We start from the raw sequence: 13,622 nt of genomic DNA on the forward strand, positions 1-13,622 counted from the left end.
GCAGCAGCTGCTCACGCCGAAGTCCCCGCTGGCTCATTATTGCACCAGATCTTTGCTGCGTTAAATAGGTCTAACTAGCTGCAAAGACGATGTAAAAGTGTTCTGAAGAAGCTTTGCAGAAGGGATTCCTCCTCTTGGGGGGACAGATGAAGAATCCAGGTACGGAAGGAGCTCCAGTGATGGTGAGTCAAAGGGCAGATGGACAGAGAGACTGCCCTCGGCACAGTGTTTCTGGATGCTGGAGCCGGGACATGGCAGTGCTTGTGGGCAAACACAGCTCTTCCCAGCTAAGCTTAGCTGGGCTGAGCTGCCTGCTTTAGCCCAAATTCCTGAAAAGCATGTGGGAACCAAATATGTTTCTTAGTATCTGGGGAACGCTGGAAACAGCATGAAAGGTGTTAGTTTGCCATCAGAGGGATTTCGACACTCGGATGTTTGCAGCAAGTTCAGAGGAGATGGGTTTTGAGTTGTTGTGTCATTCTTAGTGATGAAAGCATGCAGATTAAATTAGACATATGATCACTGGAAAGGGGAGAAAACCCTCGCCGCTCCTATTTTTCCAGAAGGGGTCTACAAATGTTATGAATTCCCTTTAAAATTTTGCATTTAGCATTATGTTAATAAGTAAAACTCTGAGTTTATTACATATTCTATCAGGTCAGCTTTTGGAGCAGCCCTACATCTCCCTCCTGGCCAGGGAAAGCTGACCTTCAGAGTGCGGGACAGCCCTAACCCACGCAGACGTTGTCAAAAAAATCTCTCCAAGTTCACCTTGAGAGGACTTACTTAAACCACCTCCTTGACTCCTCCTCCTCCTTTTGTTAATAATTATTTCAGCACCTTTCTGGCTCTGAGATTTTTGTATCTCTTTTTTCCCATGCCCAACGCATTCATACTCCCCCAAATTCCCTTTGGGACAAGCACCCACCCCATGCTGCCCGTGGCTCCCTGTGCTGCTGACCACGGCCACGCAAGCCTCACACGCTCGCACTGCATCAAACCTGCAGAAAGGGCAGAGGGACCAGGTCTCTCTCTTTTCTTCCCTCCACTTTTTATTTTTCTAGTTCATACCTGTAGCACATAAGCAGCAGCGTTTATAATCAGTCTGTGGTTTAATGAAATACAGCAGCAATTCCCAGTTCTCTCCCCAGTGAGCCCCAGCAAACACTTGTTTGGTTTCTACAGGAGCAGCCGAGTCCCACGGAAACATCTTTCACATCATAAGCTTGAAGAAAATTCACAAGTGTCTTCATAAAATGTTAACTTTGGGCTGTAACAAACTGGGCTTGCGATTTAACAGCTTCAAAGCTTCTGCTCAAAAGACAAGACACGTCAGAGATGGAAGCTTCCTCGGGGAAGGGTTTACATGACTTTCATGTTTATCCCTCCTAGGATCTATCTAATGTCCACCTCCAGCTGGCAAGGGAGTTGCCAGCAACCATCAGAATGACAATATCCCACTAAATCAGTAGTACCTATTAGTACCTTAAAGGGGACAGATTTCAGTGCTGATGAGGCAGCATAAGAAGGTCAGGAAAACATCTCAAAATACCTTACTCTTTCCTCAAGGAGCAGAACCATCATCTGCGAGGGCCCAGGACCCACCAGGGGAACAGAGGCTTTGCGCTGGAGTCAGAGGTCAGGAAGGCACTGACCCACAGATGAAAAGACAGACAGAAAGGAAAGCAGCGGTCTGAACCCCAAAGGCAGGCGACCATCCGCATCGGGGTCCCTGGGAGAGCCCAGGGTGAAGGTGGGTCCCCAGCCTTTAGGTTACCCTTATTTCTGCACCGGGCAGAGCGTGAAATAAAACTGCACGTGGACAAATGTTTCCAGGAGAGCACACCTCCTACCATGCGCTGGACCACCGACCTCTGGCTTGCGCCTCATCTGCTCTCCCCTCCGTCACCTTGGTAAGCGACAGGACCGCATCTGGATCCCCGTGGCGGGCGCCTACACAGCACATTCAGTGTTTGCTCTAAGGTTGCACCAGGGAATGAAGCAGGTCGGTGTTTGTGTTTCTCTTTACAGAAGATGGAGTGGGGAAGGAGAAGGAAGGAGAGCCCATCAGCAACAGGCTGCTGCAGAAGTGAAAAGGGTTGGTTTAAAGAAACTCCTACAACAAAAGGAAATATTTCAGTGTATTTTAATAGTAAAATGATTCCTATTTTTCAAGCAATGTCCCACCTGGATGAGTCTCGGGAGTATTTTTGCTTCCCAGCCCTGCTGTACCGGGGCAAAGTCTCAGCGGTCGCAGCTCTACCTGCAGGACAATCCCCACAGCTCACAGCATGCTGCTGTGGCTAACGCAACCCCTCCCCAGCATCGAAACCACTTCCACAAACACCACAACACGGGACTCGACTCAGTCTCTCTCTCAGGAGAAGAGCAGGAGGAAAAAATTAGCTTTTAATAACAGTCTGGGTTGAGATTTGTAGCAGGCTACTGAACAGAGGAGATGCCAGTATTTTATTTAGTAAAAAGGTATGTATTCAGGTAGCAGAACACCTTACAGTAACTAACTCGGCAGGAAAGGTTAAAGTCATAGCACAGCCCTAGATCAATTTGGGGGAGTAGGATGGGGAAGACGACAGGGAGACTGTAAGGGAAGCAGCTTCAGACTTGAACCTTGGCTTCCAATATAATGTATTCAGAAAAATATTGCATGAAAAGCCTCAGGATTTTAGTTCTTTCATAGATGTATATTTACCAGTTTTCACAAAGACTGCAGGAATACGATTATAAACAATAAATTAGGACTTCATGTTGCTATCATTTGGCATAACACAATCAGGCAATTTTTCCTTTTAAATATAAGGCAACACAAGCCAACACATAATTTAATCCGTCTTTAGTCAAATTGCTTAACTTTGCTAGAGTTACCACTAAAGAACGGTTTATAGTACACTTAAAAGAATTTAAATAATGACATGATATAAGTGTACTAACTTACGCAAGGAGTCAGAAAACGTACTCTGCTAAGCTCTGAAACCTAAATATTTGTTACAGCCCAGGACTACACGTCTAAATTAAAAAAATACAAATAAATGTTTTCTAATTTTTCCATTTACGAAAAACTTTTAAGAATCTCTAGCCAACTATGACGTCACTTCAAAACTTGTTATTTTTTTTTTTTTTAATTTTGTATGATGTCTTAAGATTTTAAACCATGCTCGTTAAGGAAAGTTCAAGGAGCAAATACTTAAGGCTTTGTTTTTCAAAGGGCTGTGAGGGAGGCCAGTGGATGGCAGAGGCCAGTGGGTTCACCCATACACAATGCTACTCAAACCCACACTACCAGGCGACATTCATACAGAAATATTACACTTAAAAGTTACAGTGTAGAGCAATATTTTTAGCCAGTGTACATATAAAGAACCAATGCATTTATCTTTTTCTTTATTTTTTTTTAATTTCCAAACTTGATTGTGATCATTATGTTCAAGTATTAGTCTCATTAACAGAGATGAGAAATTTTCTACTTACAACAAATTCGGCTGTTAGAAAGGGAAGGTATGTTTCGGTACACTGAGGAGAACAAGACGCTGAGGTTACCCAATAGTTAGTGTCCTACAGTCACCGACTTGACTAGCTGCTGGAAGTGACGTGGGAAAGGAACAGAAGGAGTTAGGGACCGAGACCCTGGGAAAAAGGGATGTTATAAAAAGGTTTGCTAATTCCCAGAGAGGAGAATTGTTCCATTAAATCTGTTGTGGTGCTTTGACAGAGAGGAATACAGGACCGTTGGTCCCACTGTGGCTCGTGAGCAGAGCTTTGCTTCAGATCAACCACCTCCCGTCCCATCGGGACTGCTGCCGGAACGGGACCGCTGCCGGAACGGGACCATGCCACACCGCCCCGCGCGCCTGCTCATTGCACTGGAGACGAGTTCGAGTTACATCTCCTCACCCTGAAATGAATTCTAGCTACCAGAGAAGTGGCTGAACCCTTTTTGGAGTTGTCAGTAGGCCTGGATTCCCTTCACATCAGGACGGCCAGACTCCTAGCAGCGAGGGGTTCAGACAAAACTAGCTCTTATGCAGGTGAAAGGGGAGCGGGGAAGGGAAATACGATGCAGAAAAAAAGGCAGCTACCTACGGCAGCTATGCTGCCTACGTCCTAAAAACCTCCATTTCCCCCCTCCTCCATACCCTGTCTGCAAAAAAAAAGCATCAGAAAAATCTGCCAGAGACTTTTGACTTTGGACAAAGTCTAAATGATAAATATGGGCATGTCGGCAAGAAACAGCTGAAAAGCTTCTTCCTATATTAATGCCTAAATACATACCCTTAGCTAGCTCTTTTCAGATGTAGGCTTCTTTTTCAATTAAATAGGCCTCTAGACAGTGCAAATGGTCAATGTTTAATGCATTAATGAAATGGGCTTTCGAGCTGAAAATAAGCCCTGCTTCCTGACAAATTCTGTTGCTCTTAATCTTTAGAGGAAATTGAGATGGAAATTTAAGCAGCTACGCTACCTCGCTCTTTACGGAGCTGGCGAACAGATGCAACTGCAAAACCCTGCAGCAACTCAACATCGGTCCAGCAAGTAGCTACTAAGCAGAAGGCAAAAGCTACACAAAGGGGATTCTGTGGTGAGGAAACAGCTGTGGCGTGAAGTAGTGTAATGAAATTCTTTGAAACAAAAGGCGTGTTAAATACTTGATGCATAAAGGAGATAGATAACATGTAAGCAAAGCTTTTAAATATACAGTATGTCTTCTTCCAATGGTTACTATAATGATCACACAAGTTTGCAAGTTAAAAATGCCTTGCTTATTAATTAAAATTAAGACTAAACCTATAATTTTTGTCTGTGAAAGTGACTGCAGCCTATCTATACCCTGGGTGTTGAATATGAAGATTTCGACTATCGGTTGGTTCAGGTGCTCGGTTCATGGGAGGCCGATGGACTTTTCCCAGCACAGCCATGCTCTGATCTCTGAAGCAGGACTGCTGGAAGTCCCCGCTTAGGTAATCCATGGTCTGCATCACATTATTCTGGCTGGATGGGCCAGCTCCACCTCTGTAATGAGTTCCTCCTGCACAATCTAGTGGTGCTCCTGCTGGCTGTCCCCCGTGGAAAGGCATGGCGAGGTCCTGGGACCCAGAGCTGTCACTGTTGGGTGTGGGCAGAATGTTATTCCAGATGGGCTGAAAATAGTGCCCATTGGTGTATGGCAAGGGTCCCTGCAACCCATTCACAGGTGGAGAAGGCGTAGGCTTCTCAATGGGGGGCTTCAAGCTGAATGACTGGCCCATGCACAGTTCTTGAGGGTAGTTTGAAGTTTTGCCAGGAAAACTCTGCCCTGCAATCTCTCTCTGAGGGTGCTTCCCTGCGACTCCAGCAGGCCCAGCAGCATCCCCACACATTTGCTGCAGATGTGCAAGCTGGTGCTGGTTCCACGCAACCGATTTGATTTCATTCTGGTACGCGGGTGGCACCCTGTTAATATTCACCATGGGCACATTAACAGAGGCAGGAGGAATAGCAGCAGCAGCATGATCTACAGGGTTTACTACACAGGAAGGCATGGGTGTAGGGACATTGTGAGTAGATACCCTGGTACTTGCATTGATAAGCAGGTTGCGACTTATAGGGCTGGGGTTTGCAATCTGTCCCTCACATACTGAGGTAGTGCTAATGCCAGCTCTGGCCTGGCAGAACTGGTTAATCTGGTGCACAATGCTGCTCAGGTCCGGTGGCTGGTTCTGCTGCAGGGTGGCAGCCATAGAGAGGGGAATGGTTGAGGTAGACACGGTCACATTCGGCGGCGCATCTGCATCCGGCATCTTTCTGCTTCCATGTAAACCTGGCTGCAGCAAAGGATTCGGGGGGTGCTGCAGAGTCTGGTGTGCCATGGTCTGAGGATGCTGCAAGCCCTGCGGCTGCTGCATATTCTGAGGGTGCGGCAGCGTCTGCGGCTGCGGTATCCCCTGAGGGTGCGGTAAGCTTTGTGGCTGTGGTATACCCTGAGGGTGCTGCAAAGTCTGTGGCTGCGGTATACTCTGGGGGTGCGGCAAAGTCTGTGCATGCTGGAGAGCCTGCTGGCGAGCAAGTGCCTGGGGGTGGGTTAAAGTGCTAGGTGCAACGTATGGTGTGGAAGGGGGATTCATCATTGCTTCCGGCAGCAGACGCGTGCGTGTTCCGTCAAAGTCTTTGATAATTCCTTTTGCTGGAGATTTGACTATCGCCAGGAGGCCTGTTTTCGTGGTGGCCTGAGACGGGTAGGGACTGTACCTCTGGCCCGAAGTATCAAGTCCGTTCACAGTACGGCGTATGTGTTTCCTCTGGGGAACCTTGACACTGTTTGGAAAAATTTTTATAGTCAGTGGATTGTTGGCGACCTTCTTAGCATAAGCATCCAATTCTGCTGGGGTAGGATACTGTGCAGATCTCATTTTCTGTGTAGTGTCCCCTGCAGAGAAAGGAAATTCATCAATACCAATTCTGGTAAGCAAGGGATCAACCCCAGGGCAAGACAGTTGCACAACAAGGGCAGAAAATCTCCGAGGAATCAAGAGGCAAGAACTTAATCTTCCCAGACCAGCAGATTGTGCACCAGGTACCTCATTCCCTTTATTACCTGGTGACCAACACAACCCCCAGTTCAGCTTAAGGCAAGACCTGCCTAGGGGAGCAAAATGAAACCAGTGTTTTGATCAGAGTATGTTTACAGTTGGACAAAACCAGGTAACATGCTATAAACATCAGATTGTCTCCAGCTTGAAATATTTCTTACAGCTTGCAGTGGTGGGCTAGTTTCTATTCTCTTAATTTAAGGCTGTCTCCCCATGGCTCTTCAAGCCATTCTCAGTATCTTTACCGTGTAATTCAGAAATCAGGAAGTTATGAATTAAACATTAAATCCATGTAATGCTGAGGTGGGAACCATAGGAAGCACTTCAGCTCAAGCCTCCATTTACATCCAAGTTCTCTTCTAGATGTTGACATCTGAAAGCACTTTGAGTGTCTTTTTGTCCATTAGGAAGCCCTTGTCAGTCCAAGTTCAGCAAACAGAAGGAGGCTACACACGCGTTAGTCTATGGCTTGCAATTATTTCTTCAGCTGAATTTTCAGTGTGGCACTTATGCTAAGGACAGCATCCTCGTATCACACAGCAAAATTACGGGACTACCCCACAAGATTAAAACCACGCTACTCCCCAAACACAGACAAAAGACTTGTGGAGACAGGGGTGTGGTTTCACTTACTTCGATTTACCAGATACCTACCTTGCCCACAAGCTCAAAGTGCTTCTAGAAAGAACTTCAGAAATCTAGGCAAATGCTTGTGCCTCCCTCACTATAATCGTATTCCAAGCAGAGCTGAGCCGTTCCCCCCACCACAGCTCTGCTGCTTAACTCCTATGGGACTACTGCTTTAGAAGTGATTTTATAATCTTCAAATAATGGCTTGCAGCTTTGACAATCTGATTTTGCTTTTGCTTGATTCCCCCCCCCCCCGACCTTGCAAACAGTTTACTGAAAAAAACACCCATCATTTTTGCTAAAATTTTCATCATCCCCATGCCATCTGCTGCTGTGCTGAAAGAACAGGAAACACAGCAGCCAGCTCCTCCAGAGCCCAAGAGCACCTCAGCCCTGCATCTGGCCCTCTGACCCAAGGAAATCTAATGCTCCAGTAAAGAGCTCGATGCTCCCAGGCAAACAGCCCTTCCTCTTGAAAACCCACCTCTGATTCTTTTAAGCAAATTGCCCCCAGAAGGTTCCTGAGTACAGCTCAAGTCTGAGTACCAGCCATCTCTCTCTCTTTGCGTCCTGAAGCTTCCAGCCTTCACAGGTGAGGGAGAGCAGTACTGCTCTAAGAGCACTCACTTTCAGAAAGTAAGGGCCAGAAAATGGAAAATAGGATGGATACCAAAAGAAAAGATAATTACAGAAATATTAAAAACATCTTTTGTGAAATAAGAAGCTTTGCAAGCAGGCTGTCTTGTGTCTCTAGGACAGCATGTAACACAGCCCCGGTTACACTCTTACTCTCTGTGCTGTCCAAACACTGGCACGTAACACCTTTTCTCTTAATCAAAGACAATGCTTATTTGATATTAATCAGAACATCCTCTCTGCTCATATCCCTATACCTCCCACTGCAGGCAGGTGGCTTATATCTGTCCTTTTGAGGGAGCTGCTATGCTCCTAATGGAGAGAAGACCCTCTGAATGGAGTTCGCCAGTACTACCTTGCTTCAACAGCCAAGGCCTTCATGAACAACCTTTATTTTTAGCATTGCCCACACCCATTAAGTTCTGTTTCTTCCTCCAGAAATGACCCTTGCAACTCACCATAAATCAACAATGGACAAAGGAATCCACTCCTGTCTGTATTATGGTTTATGTTACGGTTACGGCCATGTCACATAAAGCTTTTATTTTCAGATGAAAAATTAAGTAGATACTTTAAGACACCTTTACCATCAAAATTTCCCAGCCTGGTTTACATTTCTATAGGCATATCAATAGGTGGTAAATATAAACACTGAACAGATACACTAAATACTGTTTTACCCAAGCATCTATTTTTCTGTTACACAGGAACTGCAATGGAAGCTTTTAGAAAGCAGCTAAAACGTCAACGTTTGAACAGGCTGTGGCTATCGGTTACAACACATCTGTAATCCCGAATCTGGAAGAACTTTTTCCTCTGATGAGAGAAAATAACTCCTCAGTTAAATGACACACCAACATCAAGTCTGGCATCCTACCAAATGGCAAACCATCTTTTAAATCGCTTGGACAGGACCTTCTGAAACCAACCACCATTTCAAACAGAGCCTGTTGTGTGTACAGCTAAGATTATGCTCCTTTTACTATGGACTAACTCAGCCATTCTACTTAGGCCTGACCAAGGTGATGTATTTACAAGGGTCCCAACGTGCTGCTTAAAATGTGCTTCACTAGTAGTTCCACAGGCAAGATTCGATGACTGCAATAATTAAGGCAATGGACAAAAATCAGGAGAAAGGCATTATGAGCTGATCAAGAGTCTGAATATCCCATACAAACATCCTACAAACCAGTAAAGAACAATTAGGTCTGCTTACTAAGTGAATGGAAAACCAGCTAGAATAGACCAAAAGAAAATGTTGGTATTAAAATACCACAAGTGCAAGAATTCTGGATCGGGCCATAAAATGATCATGAGGATGGCTGATGAACAAGCTACATTAAGAAAACAATGTGACAAGCTCCACAAAGTTAACTAATGGTAAATGCAAAGCAGATTACTTTTGTTGAAAAGTAATTATATGTCATGTTTACTATAAGGTAAAGCTGTGCATATGAGCAACTATCCCAATAAATTGGTGAGCTGCCAGTTCACACTCCAGCTAATCCTGTGGCAGCCAATTCATCTGGTCACATTCCTCTGCACATCGCACCACTGGAGCTATTTTTATCATGAAATGAGATACATTTCTCTGCCTCACCTCAGCACTAATGTAACATTTTTAAGTACATTTCATATTAAGGCTTTAAAACTGCCTATGGTTACATTTTCACTAACATTAAACTAAATACAAACAGGCCTTCAGGATTCCTACCCTAATGAGAGCATCTGTGTTGGGACAAGCGAAAAACAGCTGTGCCCATCTTTTGCATAAAAATCTCAACTGCAGCAGTTTCTCTACAGGCTTCACAGAAAGAGCCCTCACCTCGATTTTAGCTGATGACCCCACGTTCAGTCCCAACCTGCTCTTCTCTCTTTTGTTCCTCCCCACCCACCCCCCCAAGCTCACCAAGAAGCACCTTTCACCTTGACTTTGCACCACTGTCACAAAAAATCACCCTTTATTTCCCAAGCCCCGCGGCACTGCTGATATGTCCAACAGTGGCTGCAGATACTGCCCAAATGGTCTTGCCTCACGTATGCTGATTGACTGGTCAGGTTTATAGTGGAGTCACTGGGAGGAAGGAAAGAATATCAATACGGAGTCAGTGAGAAATCCCCTGCATGGATAAGGAAAATTTCAGGGCTAACCTTTCCTGTGATGCACATTGGAATTCAAAGGGAAATACTGAAATTGGAAGGCCCATAGTGATCAGTTTCTAAAGGAAAAAATATGTGCATATTAATCTAGAAAACTCCTACTACACAAGACCACCTTTAAGAAAAACACCTCTTATTTGAAAGTGTATAAGAAAAAAAGATAATTGAGCTAATGTGGATTTTTAGGCGTTAATAAAAAGTCTGATCCAGAAAACTACACTTAAAAAATTATTAATACAAACACCGTAAGTCTGAATAAAGGCTGTCCTGTGGAGTCCTATGCCTTTTATAAAAGCAATAGCACTATTATTAAAGCCTACTGCCAACCTGCCATCAAAAGTCACAAGTCACTGTTCATTAAAAACGCTCATTAACTCAGCTTTCCTTTGACCACGGGCTAGACTACTTGTGCATATACAGTATGGAGAGAAATGCACCAATTAATCTTACACACATCTGCAGCAGGGGTGAGCAAGGTCTGTACGAGCAGTTTCATTTTCCATATAAATCAGAACAAACTGGAACAGCTGAGCATTACCACTGCCAGCCAGCGCCTGCCAGCTACTTTATGTCCTCAATTCTTTCAAATGCGGTACCCGGAGCTCTTTACTAACCAGGATACAGCAATGCTTTCAGCATGGGGATAAGCAGTTCTCGGAAACAGCATCAGGTACCATCAGGTTAAGAAACTGCCCACATACCAGCACGTTGCCTCGTAAATGTGTAATTAGCAAATACCCAATTTATGCACAGCTACCCTCACATGAATCTCAACAATTTGCTTTCAAAACTAAGCTTTCTGATCCACCAAAGAAACTCTATGTAATGCAAGGACCTAGTTATGTTCTTACCACAACAGCCCACCTTTTGAAAAAGCACGTTTTGGTCAGCAAAGCTTGAACTGGAAATGGAAGAGAAAGGAGGGGAATGCCCAGTTTCATCCACCTAAGGAAGTCCTTTTGTAAGTAAAGATTTTTACTATTTCCAAAAGTGTCGCTACCATTACCAAGTCCATGGAGTCGGCATAAATGCTATGCAAGTGCTGGGGGGGAGCACACCTGTGTACGTGAACAGCGTCATTCCCCTCTGGCAGGACTTTAAGCATGTCACCCTTAATTGCAAAATTACCTCACCCATTTTCAGTAGCACCACAAGTCTTAAGATAATAACAATTTTAACTATAACTGGAGTGTAAATTACTTGGTTTTAAAGAGCAACACATCCATCAGCTAACTGAAGGTACAGAGATCTCCCAATGCACATTTCAAATACAAGAGACAGGTCACAGCCCTAAGAAGCAAGCACACAGATCTCATGTAGAAACCTTGGTATTTATGAAATTTCAGCTGAACAATCAATGTGCAACTTCAGTGATAAAGAGGAGAGACAGAGTAAGATTTAAAAAAATCTCTAGCCATTAAACTTACATTCCCAAGTATAAGTTATTCTTAAAAATACTAGTATAACTATCAAAAAAATTACTGAAGTTATAAAAAAAAGAATTATCAGAGTACTCTGCAGACATATTTTCAGAGGCACCAAAGAGACATCAAAAAGAAGATGGAAACTTTGAACTTTAGTAATTTGGGCTAGATCACTAATATTTGCAGTATATGCCCCAGGTATGTAGAACAACAGAGCTGCTGACCTCAAAAGGTTTGCATCAGCCTGATCCAACTTTATTGGTGTCTACAAGTAATTAAATGAATGGAAGTGAAAGAGAGTCAGGAAAAAGTTGTGTTAAGAAGCAAGTCAGCTGGCACACTTTTAGCATAAAACGTTTTCAGCAAAGAGGCACGAATCTCACAGAAACCTCACTTGCATTTCATCTTGCTGTGGTTAAAATTAACCTTTACAAAGCCAGGAAGGGGGGAGAGCTTGCAGCACACGTGAACCTCCACAGCGATTTCTCAGAGCCATTATTGATGGATGCCTTGAAGGCATAACAAAAGAAAGACTAACGTTAAACAGTTTTTCCACTGTATCCTGAATGTTTATGTCACAGCTGTACCAGAGCCAGATTTAACAGTTAACCACATCCTGCAGACAAAACGTCACTCACATTTCTGAAGTCCAGTGTTCATCTGCGTGTAAGAAAGAAGCTGAAAGGAGAGGTCACCTGGTCCTGGCAGACAGGCCAGCATGGCAGACAGGCACTAACACAACATGGGGCATTCACTCCTCTGCACACTGCAACAGAGAGACAATTCAAAGTTATAATACAAGGAGGAACAGAGAAAAGAAAGTGGCAAAGAGCCGTCCCTGGGTGAAGGCCTGACCAAGCACAGATGCACGACCGCTGCTCCAGCCCTTACTGCATCTCGTAACGGCAATGGAAATACTTCAAGAAACGGATCATCTGCAGGGTTAAAACTAAAATAGCTGTCTTGCTCTCCTCTGCGGCTTGACACACAGAGGATAATCCATAACTCTAGTTCTCAAATTTCAAAGGTGGTTGTCATGGATGGTAAAGAAACCACCATAATTCATTTTACTATATACTGAAATGCACTGGCTATCTACCAGGTATAGCCAAAGCAAGTCCTCTGGAGAAATCCCGTCAACTGCTCTTTTACATTTAATAAAAGGCATGGCATGCATAAATTGAAGGCAAAGTATGCAGCACTCTGCCTCGTGGCAAGATTAAGCTGCATGCTACAGCTTGTAATTTCTGTGGTCCATTAGGTTGAGAGATGAATGGCTACAACTTCCTTCATTTCATAGGAGACTCACTAACCTGCGCAGCCCTGGGTTAGACAAACAGCAAGACATGCCTTCTGCACAAAGGAGCTGCAGAGGTGCCACCATCCTCTACTGCAGAGGTTCAGCATTTATGAAATCAAACCTCAAAACGAATGCACGGAGCACTAGAGCTCTTTATATATAAACACTGCACAGCTACCCTCAAATCCCATCATCGGCGTACAGATACAAGGGAGGTTTCCAGCAACAAAGCTAACTCAGGCTCAAAGTCTCCCAACGTTACTAGGGTTACAGAGAGAAATTTGAGCTGGAACAAGGTCTCTAGAGGCCACCTGGTCCAAGCCTCTGCTCAAGTCCCCCCTGCTGCAGCTACTGGGGCAAGCCACAGCCAGCCACGAGCACGTCAGAAAGCTCTGGGAAACGGGGTGACTGAGCCAAGCTGGAGAAATCAGTTGACTTCTCCTTGCCTGGATCTCCACAAGCATCAGTGCCGCTATACAGGGAGTGCTTTTGCCAAAACACCGAAGGAGCAGCTAGAAAGGGCTCTGGGAGTTATATGGCCCCCAAAACTTAGAAGAGTTGAAGGCTTCAAAATTAATTCATTTCAGTCATTGTTTCAAAAACCCCAGTTAAAAAAAATGGGGAAGCATTCAAAGATCAAGACAGGGGAAGCAGAAAGCTCAAGACTGGCACAAGAAGCCACGGCCGCAGAAACCCTGCAGAAGCCACTTCTGAAAGAGTTGCACTGCTGAGGACTGCACAGATGATGCGAAGCCTTTGGATGACACCCGACGTGGCAATGTCAGCGCTGCATCCTGGATAGCACCACCGCCTTCACGCTCCAGAAAGCTCCAAAAGCAGATTTCTCTGCAGGGACATTTTAAAGACTTTAATTTGAAACCTAACCTCTGA

General features: G+C 44.6%; 1 protein-coding gene across 14 annotated transcripts in view; it reads right to left on the bottom strand.

Moving 5' to 3' along the window:
- Window positions 1-2,490: 2,490 nt before the first annotated feature.
- The window catches only part of FAM222B (family with sequence similarity 222 member B), a 36,702-nt gene continuing 25,570 nt past the window's right edge, over window positions 2,491-13,622 (bottom strand). For 6 of the 14 annotated variants that reach the window (XM_082328503.1, XM_082328513.1, XM_082328511.1 and 3 more), the window contains 2 exons: window positions 12,070-12,197; window positions 2,491-6,418 (listed from right to left, as the gene is read on the bottom strand). In XM_082328503.1, coding sequence (XP_082184629.1) covers window positions 4,833-6,418; window positions 12,070-12,151 — 1,668 coding nt within the window. In that variant the 5' untranslated portion in view covers window positions 12,152-12,197 and the 3' untranslated portion in view covers window positions 2,491-4,832. Of the gene's footprint in view, window positions 6,419-6,869; window positions 7,322-12,069; window positions 12,198-13,622 lie in introns of those variants that run through there. The other 8 variants (XM_082328514.1, XM_082328515.1, XM_082328516.1 and 5 more) reach the window with 4 other exon arrangements.

The sequence above is a fragment of the Platalea leucorodia genome (assembly GCF_965183815.1).
Source record: "Platalea leucorodia genome assembly, chromosome: 16".
Lineage (NCBI taxonomy): Eukaryota > Metazoa > Chordata > Aves > Pelecaniformes > Threskiornithidae > Platalea > Platalea leucorodia.